The sequence below is a fragment of the Trichomycterus rosablanca genome, chromosome 25, assembly GCF_030014385.1.
Source record: "Trichomycterus rosablanca isolate fTriRos1 chromosome 25, fTriRos1.hap1, whole genome shotgun sequence".
NCBI classification, from domain to species: domain Eukaryota; kingdom Metazoa; phylum Chordata; class Actinopteri; order Siluriformes; family Trichomycteridae; genus Trichomycterus; species Trichomycterus rosablanca.
The window spans coordinates 5,489,687-5,503,625 of NC_086012.1; the positions used below are offsets into that span (position 1 = coordinate 5,489,687).

The following is a 13,939-nucleotide window of genomic DNA, read 5'->3' on the forward strand; positions in this document are numbered from 1 at the left end:
CTCACATTTCTGCAGATATTTAAGTATATCTTTTCATGGGACAACACTGACAAAATGACACTTTGACACAATGAAAAGTAGTCTGTGTGCAGCTTATATAACAGTGTAAATTTATTCTTCCCTCAAAATAACTCAATATACAGCCATTAATGTCTAAACCACCGGCAACAAAAGTGAGTACACCCCTAAGAGACTACACCCCTAAATGTCCAAATTGAGCACTGCTTGTCATTTTCCCTCCAAAATGTCATGTGATTTGTTAGTGTTACTAGGTCTCAGGTGTGCATAGGGAGCAGGTGTGTTCAATTTAGTAGTACAGCTCTCACACTCTCTCATACTGGTCATTGAAAGTTCCAACATGGCACCTCATGGCAAAGAACTCTCTGAGGATCCTAAAAGACGAATTGTCGCGCTACATGAAGATGGCCAAGGCTACAAGAAGATTGCCAACACCCTGAAACTGGGCTGCAGCACAGTGGTTAAGATCATCCAGCGTTTTAAAAGAGCAGGGTCCACTCAGAACAGACCTCGAGTTGGTCGTCCAAAGAAGCTGAGTGCACGTGCTCAGCGTCACATCCAACTGCTGTCTTTGAAAGATAGGCGCAGGAGTGCTGTCAGCATTGCTGCAGAGATTGAAAAGGTGGGGGGTCAGCCTGTCAGTGCTCAGACCATACGCCGCACACTACATCAAATTGGTTTGCATGGCTGTCACCCCAGAAGGAAGCCTCTTCTGAAGTCTCTACACAAGAAAGCCCGCAAACAGTTTGCTGAAGACATGTCAACAAAGGACATGGATTACTGGAACCATGTCCTATGGTCTGATGAGACCAAGATTAATTTGTTTGGTTCAGATGGTCTCAAGCATGTGTGGCGGCAATCAGGTGAGGAGTACAAAGATAAGTGTGTCATGCCTACAGTCAAGCATGGTGGTGGGAATGCCATGGTCTGGGGCTGCATGAGTGCAGCAGGTGTTGGGGAGTTACATTTTATTGAGGGACACATGAACTCCAATATGTACTGTGAAATACTGAAGCAGAGCATGATCCCCTCCCTCCGGAAACTGGGTCGCAGGGCAGTGTTCCAGCATGATAATGACCCCAAACACACCTCTAAGACGACCACTGCTTTATTGAAGAGGCTGAGGGTAAAGGTGATGGACTGGCCAAGCATATCTCCAAACCTAAACCCAATAGAACATCTTTGGGGCATCCTCAAGCGGAAGGTGGAGGAGCGCAAAGTCTCGAATATCCGCCAGCTCCGTGATGTCGTCATGGAGGAGTGGAAAAGCATTCCAGTGGCAACCTGTGAAGCTCTGGTAAACTCCATGCCCAGGAGAGTTAAGGCAGTTCTGGGAAATAATGATGGCCACACAAAATATTGACACTTCAGGAACTTTCACTAAGGGGTGTACTCACTTTTGTTGCCGGTGGTTTAGACATTAATGGCTGTATATTGAGTTATTTTGAGGGAAGAATAAATTTACACTGTTATATAAGCTGCACACAGACTACTTTTCATTGTGTTAAAGTGTCATTTTGTCAGTGTTGTCCCATGAAAAGATATACTTAAATATCTGCAGAAATGTGAGGGGTGTACTCACTTTTGTGATACACTGTAGATGGATGTCTTTATTTATTACAAATCGTACAATGTGGAGGATAGTTTGTATACACATATAAATAGAACAAACTATATTGCAGTTAAATGTGTGCATCATTATTAACAGTAAGAGTCCGATAAGCAGAATGTTGCAGTAAGGCGGTTACTTTATTTTGTCGCTGGAATTAAAATATCATTTACATGCAAACCATAAGTTCTTCCTTCAGATGTGTGGACTGTTCTCAGACCACTATATTGGCAAACAGAAATTAATTAAAAAAAAAAAAAAAAAAAACTTTGTACAGATAAAGTACAATATACACTATATGATACATAACTTACAGGTCACCAATCCAACAGTCAAAGTACTATTCATTTTAAATATCTAATGTATTGTTTTTTTTTATTATTCAGTGCCAAACATGTTTCCAAGTATTCAAACCTTTCACTCCAACTGCTTTACTTAAAGTAAATGTTGGTATTCAGGCTCACACTAATCGCTGCCCTATAAGAAAACTAGCATACCTCTGATACTTGGTTATTAAAGTAGTGGACTATTGAACAAAAGGTTAAGGGTTCAAGCTCCACCACAGCCCCTGAGTTGCTGGAATTGTTAATGTCAATTTAATGTCAATTGTAAGTTGCTTAGGGTTAAAACTCTAATCATTTTTTGGGGGCCATGCTTCATTTTCCATCAAGGTAATCCCAAACCTGACCCACAGTCAGAAAAGACTGCACACAGTAATGTTTACCTAGTGAAAAGTCAACCAGCAAATCATTAACCTGCTCCAACAAGAGGTCAGCCAGCTGTTCACACTGAGATTCTGCAACTTTGTTCAAATATAAACTCAAATGTTTAAACAATAAGGTAAAGAGGGCAGTGGTAGCTCAGCACTGGGCCCCCTTAACCCTCGTTTGCCTGAATTGTTTACAGTCATAATTGTAAGTCGGTTTGGATAAAAGCGTCTGCTAAATGTCACAAATGTAAATGCGAAGTGTGAACAGAGTAAACTTGGTCGCCTAAAGCTGTGCGGATGTGTATGTACACTGTGGTAAAACAAACGTTCAGCCTATTTTTAGTCTGTATTGATATTCAACATAAGTCCAGTGCATATATCATCCAGCGCATATATCCACTTCAATCTAGGTCAGATTCACACACACAAAGCCGTTTGATTTGTACTAAACAAATATGCTTAGTATGATAAAATAAAAACATGTAGACGCCAAGGATAAATATTTGTACACTGTAGGAAAGCATTTATTGCCAATTACGGCTTCAAAATGTCTACAGTAGGACTTGTTTGCAAAATCTTGATTTACAAGAGTCACTCTGAAATACGTAATCTGTAATTTTGGAATGGGATTTAGGTCAGGATGTTAGTCTTGATGAAACGTCCATCTCCGTCAACATTAATATTCAATTCTTCATTAATCAGTGGTTAAAATCTTGGACTATTGATCAAAAAGTCAATGGTTTAAGCTCCTCAACTGCCAAATTAGGCCATTGTTGGGTCTAGGTTCCTTAGTCCTCAATTGCTTGCACTGTATCCGTCTTATTCAGCTTTGAGTTTTGAGTGATGTTAAGGAGCTTAGATGATTGAAAAGCATTTTATTGCATATTGTGATGTGTTACCGTCAATGCTGCTGGGTGCTGGTGGATGCTCATGTTGTGCAGCGGTAAAAATCACACGCTGGAACCAGAGCTGGGATCTCGAATACATCGTATCGAGTCTCAGCTCTGCCTGCCGGCTGGGCTGAGCAGCCACATGAACAACGACTGGCCTGTTGTTCAGATAGGGGTGGGATTAAGCCGGACAGGGTCTCTCTCATAGCTAATGCAATTATGACCTCTGCTGGCTGATTGATGATGGGAAAAGAGTGCTGTCAGGGTGTGTTTGACTGCGCTGCACTCGTCAAAGTGTAGGTGACGAGATGCATACGGCTGCCGCTCAGGTGGCGCAGCGGTAAAAACACACGCTGCAACCAGGGCTGGATTCTGAGTACCTCGTATCGAATCCAGCTCTGCCTCCCCGGTTCGAGGCGGAGTGGCTGTATGAGCAACGATTGGCCGGTTGCTCAGTTGGGGGGTGGGACAAAGAACCGGATGTGGGTCTCTCTCTGTCAAAATGCGATTACGACCTCTGCCGGCTTATTAGAGGCGCCTGCACAGGGATGAGGAAGAGCGCCCTTAGGGTGTGTCTCTCCGCATGCAACGCTAGGTGGCGCCACACTCATCGATGTGCGGGTGGCAAAGATGCATCCGGCTGCTGCTCATGTTTCGGAGGGGATGTGGGTTAGCTTCGATCTCCTCGGTCAGGGCAGGGTTCGGCATAGAAAGAGAAGAAGCACGATGCAAACTGAACAACTGGATGCGCTAAAGGGGAGAAATAAAAAAAAAAATTAATAAATGCATACGGCTGCTGCCCACGTGTCAGAGGGGGCGTGGGTTAGCTTCGTTCTCCTCAATCAGAGCAGGGATCGGCATTGGTGGAGAGGAAGCATGACGCAATCGGGCAATTGGACGCGCTAAAAGGGAGAAAAATGGGAATAAATGCATATACAATATATATATATATATAAAATGCTGTCGTCTGTCATCCGTCTGCTATTTTAAGAGGCTGTTGGCTTCTTGTTAATCTTCCGAACCAGTAGTGCGAGACCCCAGTTTGAAATCGTTTTGCACACCTGTCCTATTTATGGATCGTCAGATTGTATACTTGTCTTTCCTTACACTATATACAACATTGTAGCTATTGTACAAGGTCATGGTGCTTTCACCATAACTTTACTCAATACCAGTGATTCTCACTTAATTCCACTTAAATTGTGCTAAATAATCAGGTTTTAATTTAATAATTCGCTTGTTTGTAGGCCTGTTTACTGGTATTTACTTTTAATTCAATGACATTCTTCGTAATCATTTATTTTACTACACTCATATTTGTTTTCCTCACAAGCCTGTAACACATGTCCCTGTTTATGAACCACTAGTTGAGAAATACTACTTAATTTCCACATTCATTTACAATTTTCTGCATTAAGTAGATGTTTTTATCTAAAGCGACTTGGATATTGTGATAGTAAACAGTCTGAGCAATTGAGTATTAAGATCTTTGCTCAAGGGTCCAACAACAGTGGCAACCTGGCAGTGCTGGGGCTTGAACCAGTGACCTTTCAATGACTAGTACAGAACTTTAACCGCTAGACTACAATTAATACCAACTAAATCTACACCGATCAGCCAGAACATTAAAACCACCTCCTTGTTTCTACACTCAGCTCCACTTACCATTTAGAAGCTTATTTGTAGTTCTACAATTACTGACTGTAGTCCATCTCTTTCTCTACATACCTTTTTAGCCTGCTTTCACCCTGTTCTTCAATGGTCAGGACCCCCACAGAACAGGTATTATTCAGGTGCTGGATCATTCCCAGCACTGCAGTGACACTGACATGGTGGTGGTGTGTTAGTGTGTGTTGTGCTGGTATGAGTGGATCAGACACAGCAGCGCTGCTGGAGTTTTTAAATACCGTGTCCACTCACTGTCCACTATTAGACACTCCTACCTAGTTGTTCCACCTTGTAGATGTAAAGTCAGAGACGATCGCTCATCTATTGCTGCTGTCGAGTCGGTCATCTTCTAGATCTTCATCGGTGGTCACAGGACGCTGCCCACGGGACGCTGTTGGCTGGATATATTTTTGGTTGGTGGACTATTCTCAGTCCAGCAGTGACAGTGAGGTGTTTAAAAACTCCAGCAGCGTAGCTGTGTCTTATCCACTCATACCAGCACAACACACACTACTGTGTGCTGAGAATGATACACCACCTAAATAATACAGCATGAAAGGGGGGTAACAAAGCACGCAGTCCATGAGAAACAGATGGACTACAGTCAGTAATTGTAGAACTACAAAGTGCTTCTATATGGTAAGTGGAGCTGATAAAATGGACAGTGAGTGTAGAAACAAGGAGGTGGTTTTAATGTTATGGCTGATCGATGTATACCGAGTGCTTACTTTAGCCAACCAGTGCTACATCTGTGGGGACATCTGTGGTAACCAGGTGCAATCAACTGCAGCCCATTTGAAGTACTCTAAGTACATTTTTTATTCGAACTGAGCCATACCAGTTACCACAAGCAACTGCATACATGCAATAATAAAAATAATAATAATAACAATAATAATAGCACCCCAGCCGAAGAGCAAAACAAGGTTCCAAGTCCAGCACAGTTCAATGATTTCTCTGCTCGATGACTCTGAAATCAATTTTTAAGATGAATTAGGTTATTTAAGCTGCAACAAAACAAACAAAAATGACAGGTTCCTGCGCCGTTGTAGAAAAGTGTGGGCTACACTTTTACTGTCATCAGCTGGAGCTTAAGTACCATCGTCTATAATAATTGTGTTATAAGCACATTTCCAACATATCTGCTCTATTTCAACCTCCATAAGACTTCAATTCTTCACTAATGTATTTGACAAACGTTGCTATGGATTAATATGTTTACCGAGTATATCATTCTGCGAGGAATTAACATGAATCATAAAGACTGGTCCATCGGCTCAGAGGTGCTTGAAGACCCCTCTCCCTGGCTCTCCATTTCTTCTTGTTCGTCCAGCTTTTCTTCGCCTTTATCGTCTGGAGCGGACGCGCCCGTCTGTTGACGGTGTTTGTCCATGGTCGCCTGCAAGTTTGACACCATCTCCTGCAGGCGGCGGCGCTGAGCCTCGATGGCCGCCGGCTCCAATTCCACTCCCTGACCACCCTCACGTAGCGTGACCATCCCCGGAGCCACGCGCACAAGCTCTTCCCGTGACAATGCTAGCCCCGGCCCCTGCACGCTGCCGGTCAGGTCCACCCCGCTGCTGTGCTGTCTCCTTACAGGCTGGTGCTCATGAGAGGTAGAGCCCAGCGAGTGACCTTTGCCCTGAAAGACGCTGACAGTCCGTTCTTTCTTGCGCACCACACCCCCGCCGCCTAACTTCAGGCCGTGGGAAGGGCTCCCCTCGCGGCTTCGGGATGAAGACTCGGAGCGGATTTCGGACAGGGCCTCTTGGATGAGCTCCTCCACGTTGGGGCCCACCGGGAAATGGCCGGCGGCGTCCACGCACAGCTCCAAGCGCTCCTCTGCCGCGTTGAACACGAACGTCTTACCTGTCAGGTGTGGCAAAGTGCAGTGCTTCCCATCCAACAGACCTAAAGTCAAGCGCAGAGGAGAACACACGTCTAAATGATTTGCATCTAAGAGCACCAACAAGACTTTTCCTAACGAGATTAAAGTCTGGAGTAACTTGTTACAAATGTTAGCCAAAAGGTATGTTTGAAGAATTTATACTTTATAAGTCAAACTAGCATTTAAGTGCCTCACGTTTACTGGTTAATTTGCACTACGAGGCGTCCTAGTGTAACCGAGCATCTTTAGAGTTTGCTGGGTTTATAAAGTAAGAGATAAACTGTACATAGCAAACAAAATATCAGGAGCAAAATACTTTACTGGCTTGTTTTGTTGAGGTGCAGCACAGACTACACAGAGATGATCACGTGTGTAGAGAAGCACACTTCTGCATTGATTATGGAATGCACTTAATCCATAAACACATACATCAAACATTGTCAGCACACGACACCACAGAAAAGTCTGTTACACTAGCAATCCTACGGCAATTCAGTTAGCAATCGGTTAGTCGAAAAGGCCAAGATGTCAAAGTCTAAAGCAGCTAAAAACACGACTCGGGTAATGCCAAGTTCACACTACACGACTTTCTGATTTGTCGGGTCGCTGTACAGTTCACACTACACGACTGAATCTTTTGCACTCGGGAGTCTTTCAGTCGGTGTGTGTTTCACACTACACGACTGATCGGCGATAGGGGGTCACACACTACACCGTCTATCACCAACTGGAATCGCAGGCGAGCTTCTCTGGTCTCCCAAACTACGTTCTGTCACGAAAACAAACGCGAGAAGTGACGAGGGGTTTAATGATACCACGTCCAAAAATGCACGTCAACAAGTAGCGAGCGATCAAAGTGTTTGTGCGCTGATGTGCAGCGTGAAATCAAGGAGGAAAATTAAATGAATCTGAGTGGATTTGGCAACACGAACAGTATAGATTGTTCTATAGTAAGTTGGAGGTTAATTAATAATTTTGCAATGCAGTGTTGGTGTTATGTTTTGTAGAGAACGATCAAATCAGAAATACTGTAAAACGTGTGTGTGCCGGTGTATTCTGATATAAACTATTACGCCCCTTTACGTCCCACCTGTTTACACTCCGCCCCTGCGTTTCCCCTCACACCGTATCCTGCGTTCTCATTGGCTGTTCGACATGTCACTGAGATCAGATATCTGACGTGCTAGATATCTCAATCCGGTCGCCGAGCGCTCGGCGAGCCGGTCGGATCGAGTTGTTGGATAGTTCACACATAGCGACTGAGAGCCGAGTTTTGATCGCCGAGTGAACGCCGAGTTGCTCCAGAGTCGGCAAATCTAGCGCCGACCAGCCACCGAGCGAAATCTGGCCAAGAATCGTGTAGTGTGAACTTGGCATAAGTGAGTTTAGAAAATCTGAGACCAATCAAAACACGGACAAGTATTTTCGTATTTGAGACGTAGCCTGGCACTGTCGCTGAACGTTCTAGATTTACATTCGATCGCTAAGGAAGGCTGTGCCGCGTATTTGTAGCTTCTATTTAATCTATCGTTTTAAATTGTGATTTTTAAAAAACGAGGTCCGTGAAAATTAAGCGCGTCCCGTGAATTTAGTAGGGCCCTATGTGATGCTGCTGTGTGTTTTCGCTGATCATAGCTGGGACCAAATCGAGTAAATAAATGCAGACAATAATAAAGAAATAAGCAGCGTAAATTATGCACATATGAACACTAATTCATTGAAGTTGGACGTCACACTGTTAGCCACGAGATAGGACGCAAAAAGTAATGAATTAAATATTAAATCTACATCCAAAAAAAAGCATTTTAAAGATTTAGTTTATTTACTGAAGTAGCCATGCTTAATTTAAGAGCAATTTAACCCTACCCAGCAGCCCTGGTTCTGGACCGCTTTGCTTGGGGGGGGGGGGCAGTAAAACCCAGGTGCGTCGTAGTGGGGGGCAAAGTGGGATAGAGTCACCAGGGCCCCAAATCGGAGGAGGGCCCCAGAGGGCACAATGAGAAAAGAAACGTAGAAATAGAGCACCCGATGTGGATCGGCAGTCCGGCAGACGCGCCTGGTACATGCAACCGAGCGCAGGTTCACCAAGGGGAGGGGGGTGGCGGAAGACGTGCGTGGCAAACCGAGCGCTGGTTCACCAAGAGCGGCCGCGGTTCGAAGGGGGCCCACGGTCACTTCTTGTGCATAAGGCCCAGAATTTGGTGCTACGCCCGTGCTTGGGGGGGCAAAGACACAATTTGGGGGGGCAATGCCCCCCTCAGCCCCCCCCTAGCGCCGGCCCTGCTACCCAGACAATGTGAAAGGTCATAATTGCTGCAGTTATGAGGAAACCCTGTTTGGTCATCGTCCAGCCCATCACAGACACACTCAGCTTATAGCAGAGCTGAGATTCGAACTCAAGAGCTCAAGATCTCTCAAGAGCACTGGCGGGTTAGCATTTTACCACCCGAGCACCTTATATTCGAATGATTCCTTAATAACACTTACCTCACTGTTCACATTGTTCTAAAACGTCTATATTTTGGTATAATTAAAATCACACTAGTGGAGCTTTTACACGACTATACTAAACTACACTATTCAGTTGGGTGTTCTTATGGTAGCCTTATGGTACTGAGAAATAGAAAAAAGTAATGTACCCATATCTTTTTTGACAATGTTGTAGAAGACTCCTCCTTGCTGGAACAGGTGAGGTAATTTCTTGGCATACGACCACACGTCCTCCTCACCTAAAAGCCAGAGGAAGAGAAAAGCACGTGCACGTTATTGAAAGCTACGGAGAGTCCTTAAATACAAAGTAAAACAGTTCGTGATTTATTTAGGAGATATTCCTAATAGAATATTAATATGCATATTGTTTATATCTAGCAAGTGTATCAGCTCCACTGACCATATAGCAGCACTTTCTAGCTCTACAATTACTGCCTGTAATCCATCTGTTTCTCTGCATGCTTTGTTTGCCCTCTTTCACCCTGTTCTTCAATGGTCAGGACCCCCACAGGACCACTACAGAGCAGGTATTATTTAGGTGGTGGATCATTCTCAGCACTGCACTGACACTGACATGGTGGTGGTGTGTTAGTGTGTGTTGTGCTGGTATGAGTGGATAAGACAGCAAAGACTCACTGTCACTACTGGACTGAGAACAGTCCACCAACCAAAAATATCCAGCCCACAGCACCCCGTGGGCAGCGTCCTGTGACCACTGATGAAGGTCTAGAAGATGACCGACTCAAACAGCAGCAATAGATGAGCGATCGTCTCCCGATCTACATCTCTTTACATCTACAAGATGGACCAACTAGGTAGGAGTGTCTAATAGAGCGGACAGCGAGTGGACACGGTATTTAAAAACTCCAGCAGCGCTGGACACACTAACACACCACCATGTCAGTGTCATTGCAGTGCTAAGAATGATCCACCACCTGAATAATACCTGCTCTGTGGTGGTCCTGTGGGGGTCCTGACCATTGAAGAACAGAGCGACAGCAGGCTAAAACAGTATGTAGAGAAAGAGATGGACTACAGTCAGTAATTGTAGAACTACAAAGTGCTCCTATATGGTAAGTGGAGCTGATAAAATGGACAGTGAGTGTAGAAACAAGGAGGTGGTTTTAATGTTATGGCTGATCGGTGTATAATCTAATGTAAAAAATGTAATGTTGCTTAGCTAATGCGTCGCCTTACTTGGCTTTACGTTAGGGTTCTATCATGGCTGCTAGTAGGATGCTAAGTATTTTTTTGTTAGGCTTGAACCCAATATAACCCAACCCAAATGCCTAGAAATTAAGAACTCGATGACTAAACCCACATCTTTTTGGCATCTTAGATATCTTAGATACATCTCATGGGTTTGGAATTAAGGTTTATATTATGTTTGCCACTACACTAGTTGTTACTCCATAACTAAAACCTTTAAACGTTTACAAGACTTTGTCCTACCCATGAGAGTTGCTAGGAGACAGAGTGATGATATCTCCAGGTCAATGCTGTCCTGCAGCTCACGGCTGCTAGGGGTCCTATCTCCCAGCCAAGGGTCCATCGGGGTATGCGTGTCCGGTTTTGTATCCGGTACACTCTCCTTCAGCACTTCCACAGTGAGCCGGTCTCCATGCTGCAGGGCTACGGGGAGGTCCCGATCCTCAGGCGGTGGTGGGGGCAACTCACGGGGTGGGAAACCATGCCTAATGCATAGCTGTTGGGGCTGCAGGTCGAGGGCTTGGGTGATTGCAGTCTGCAGCTCGGAATAGGTTACACGGGCTGGGAGAAGAAGTGTCGCTTGATGTCCGTCACTGGTCGTTACGCGAATCTTCTTCTGCCCGTTAGGAATCTGGGTCTTAACGGGAGTCGGTGGAGTCGAGGAGGAGGATGCAGGAGACGCCGGGCGAGGCTCTGAAGTCTGCTCTAGTATCCGCTGACGTTGTGTGTGCCTGCTTTGAGATAGAGCGGCCTGCTCACTGATGTTGTGTTGAACATTCCTCTCTGCCTGGCTCATCACCAGCTCTTCCTTATGTAGGGTGCGACCCTTCTGCCCCGTCAGTATGATCTTCGTTGGAGAGTTCGCATCCCACTCGACCACTTGTCCACCCCCTTGGCTGGGGCCCTGCATGTGACCGTCTACGGCCACCGGGTTGTAATCCTCCCGATTTTTCTTTGCCGTGTGGTGCAGGATGGTGTTCACGACCTTCTGCACAAGAATCTCACTGCCAAACTCTCCCGGGAAGTGCTTGGTGACGAGGCGCATCGCCACTTCGTAGACGTTGCTATTCAGCGCTGGATCTGGCTCATACTGGAACCAGTAGACAGTCTCTCCGACTACGCGGCCGCCCCACTCCAAGGTTATCGGGAACGCCTCGGGTAAGTTCTCATACTCCTTTCCATCCCAGTAATGTTTGAAGCCACAACCACACTTTCCCCCCTGTGAGGGGGTGTTGGTACGGTCCCCGTTCAGGTACACCACAGACCCGTCACCGCGCACACGCCGCGCAGAGTTTCTGTGGCACCAGGTGCAGGTGGACAGCGAACTTAGTTTGTAATCGGGCACCAGCGCGTCTCTCTCAGGGCTGTAGGAACACACCAGGTTGTTCAGTGGAAACGTGTAGTTCTTATCCGCTCTCAGAATCCCATGAGTGGACTTGGCAAGATTGTAGAGCTTTCCTCCAGGCACTAGCCACTCTGGAGGAACATGAAGTTCTGACAGCGCATTACAGATCAGACAGCGGTGAAGACGATTTTCCTGGACCAGTTTTTTTGCCGCTTCGGTAACCTCTTCGGGCTGGGTGCCGATGACCCCCGTGCGTCGATAAACGTACTGATTGACGTCGGTCACCAGAGCAGGATGGATGCCGTGCCTCTCCGTGAAGACGTCTTCCATCGCACCGACCAAACGAAGCAGGTATTTATCCTGCAGGCTGCGGTCTCCTCCGATCACACAGCCTCCACATGGTTCCACACTGACGTACCTGCGGATGAGCTCCTGTGGAACTCCCCACGCTTTGGGAAGCAGTGCTGGAGGCAACCTGGGCAAAGGCATGCCCTTAATACCCACCAGAGGAAGGTAGTGGTTTCTTCCAGAGCTGCTCCAAGCAATGCATATGGGCTTGTTCAGGGAGCCGTCCTTTCCCCGGCACTGCTCCTCGGGGACCAGGCCTGGTAAAAACGTCGCAGAGTAGTCGCCTGAGCTGCGCATTCCGCTCAGAGAATCCAGGAGGATTATGGGACGGTGTAATACGTTGGCCAGGCCAAAGATGTGTATATTCCTCAGGCCGAGCGGGACACCCTCCGGAGGGACGAACGACGGGTCGCACTCGTTGATGATGTCCTCCCATTCCGCGGTGTCGATGAAGTCTCGGAAGAGAGCCTTGTAGCAGTCGAGATTCTGCTTAAAGCTCAGTTTAAGGTTCTCTCGTAGCGCGTGCCAGAACAGCTCACGACCCACTAACGCCCTGGATATGGCGTGGACCAGGCAATGACCGTCTCCGTCCACATGGACAGGAATGAGGCATTCTTTGTTGTTGTTGGCTTTCTTGACCTCCTCCAGAGTATCATGGAGGTATATGAGGCTGCCAGATCTGTCCTTTCCATAACCAACTGTAGACACATGTTCCTGTTCTATAAGGAAGGCCCTGCTGCCCAGAAGTGAGCAGTCAAAGATCTCGCCCTGGTTCATCTCCTTCAGTAGTTTGGCTTTCCCAGTCTGTTTATCCATTCCATAACGGGTGAGTATGGGTGACAGCAGCTTGCAGTGGTAGTTGGACAGACCCATCACTTTGACCGGTTCCGGCCCCTTTTTGGGAGTCCCTGTAACATCAAGTAATGCATTCCTTAACAAATTATGAAGGACAACATCTGGATCTGTCACCTCTTCCACGTTTAACAGATCTTTCTTCTCATGACGTTGTCCACATTCAGTGCACTCGATGCTAACCGAGCTGTAAGCAGGAAAGAACAGCCTCGCCTGACATTTAGAATTCGGACAGAAACCCGACGAAATCCGCTTGTCACTTTTGATCGCGCTTTGTCCTGACATCTTGATCCTGGATTATTTTCAGTCCTAGCGATAACAAAACATCTTCGTCTCCTCTTCCAGTTTACCTCCCGAGTCTTATTTACCCGTTCAGATCAACACGGAAGCGGCTGTTTTCTCCACCCAGTTTTAGCACGTATGAGCGAACTTGGAGCTTGTAGTTCAAAATGATAAACAATATTCAAAATGTGTATTAACACGCTTCACATTGAAAGTATTCAAAAAAAAAAATGTTATTAAAAAGACTCGTATTTCGACCGAGATGAGTTAAATCAGTTATAATTAAAATAATATTGACTGTAAATAAGCGACTTATTTTTGTGGACTACAAAGACCAGAATGCAAGGCAACCGCTTTTACGTACAACTGATTGCTAATCTTTAAGCGCTGTGCCAAACCGGAAGTTTCAGTTTTACTGGCGCACATGACCTATCGATCTTCATTTTCGTCAGTAAGTTTGGCCTAGCTTAGCAGTAAGAGTCAGCAATTTTCAATAGTTAACTATTAATATAAATAGGTATTTTTATATCTTACTTTATCGCCCTATTAACAAATTAACATTTGAATGCAATGTGTTTTGTTGTTATACAATGTTTAAAGTATACTAATAAAAACACTATAATGCTGATTA

General features: G+C 45.6%; 1 protein-coding gene across 1 annotated transcript; it reads right to left on the reverse strand.

The window, feature by feature from the left end:
- Positions 1 to 5,688: 5,688 nt before the first annotated feature.
- On the reverse strand, positions 5,689 to 13,385 carry vcpip1 (valosin containing protein (p97)/p47 complex interacting protein 1). The gene is made up of 3 exons (XM_062987522.1): positions 10,725 to 13,385; positions 9,422 to 9,511; positions 5,689 to 6,805 (listed from the first exon to the last, which is right to left on the reverse strand). Exons 1-3 carry the CDS (start codon positions 13,309 to 13,311, stop codon positions 6,150 to 6,152), a joined length of 3,333 nt encoding a protein of 1,110 aa, XP_062843592.1. The 5' UTR covers positions 13,312 to 13,385; the 3' UTR covers positions 5,689 to 6,149.
- Positions 13,386 to 13,939: the final 554 nt, after the last annotated feature.

Excerpts from the sequence above, each read along its gene's own strand:
- vcpip1 (XM_062987522.1), bottom strand. The coding sequence starts at position 13,311 with ATGTCAGGACAAAGCGCGATCAAAAGTGACAAGCGGATTTCGTCGGGT. Across the intron at positions 9,512-10,724 it reads TCTCCTAGCAACTCTCATGG|GTGAGGAGGACGTGTGGTCG; the intron begins GTAGGACAAAGT and ends TCTGGCTTTTAG. Across the intron at positions 6,806-9,421 it reads CATTGTCAAAAAAGATATGG|GTCTGTTGGATGGGAAGCAC; the intron begins GTACATTACTTT and ends GCTTGACTTTAG.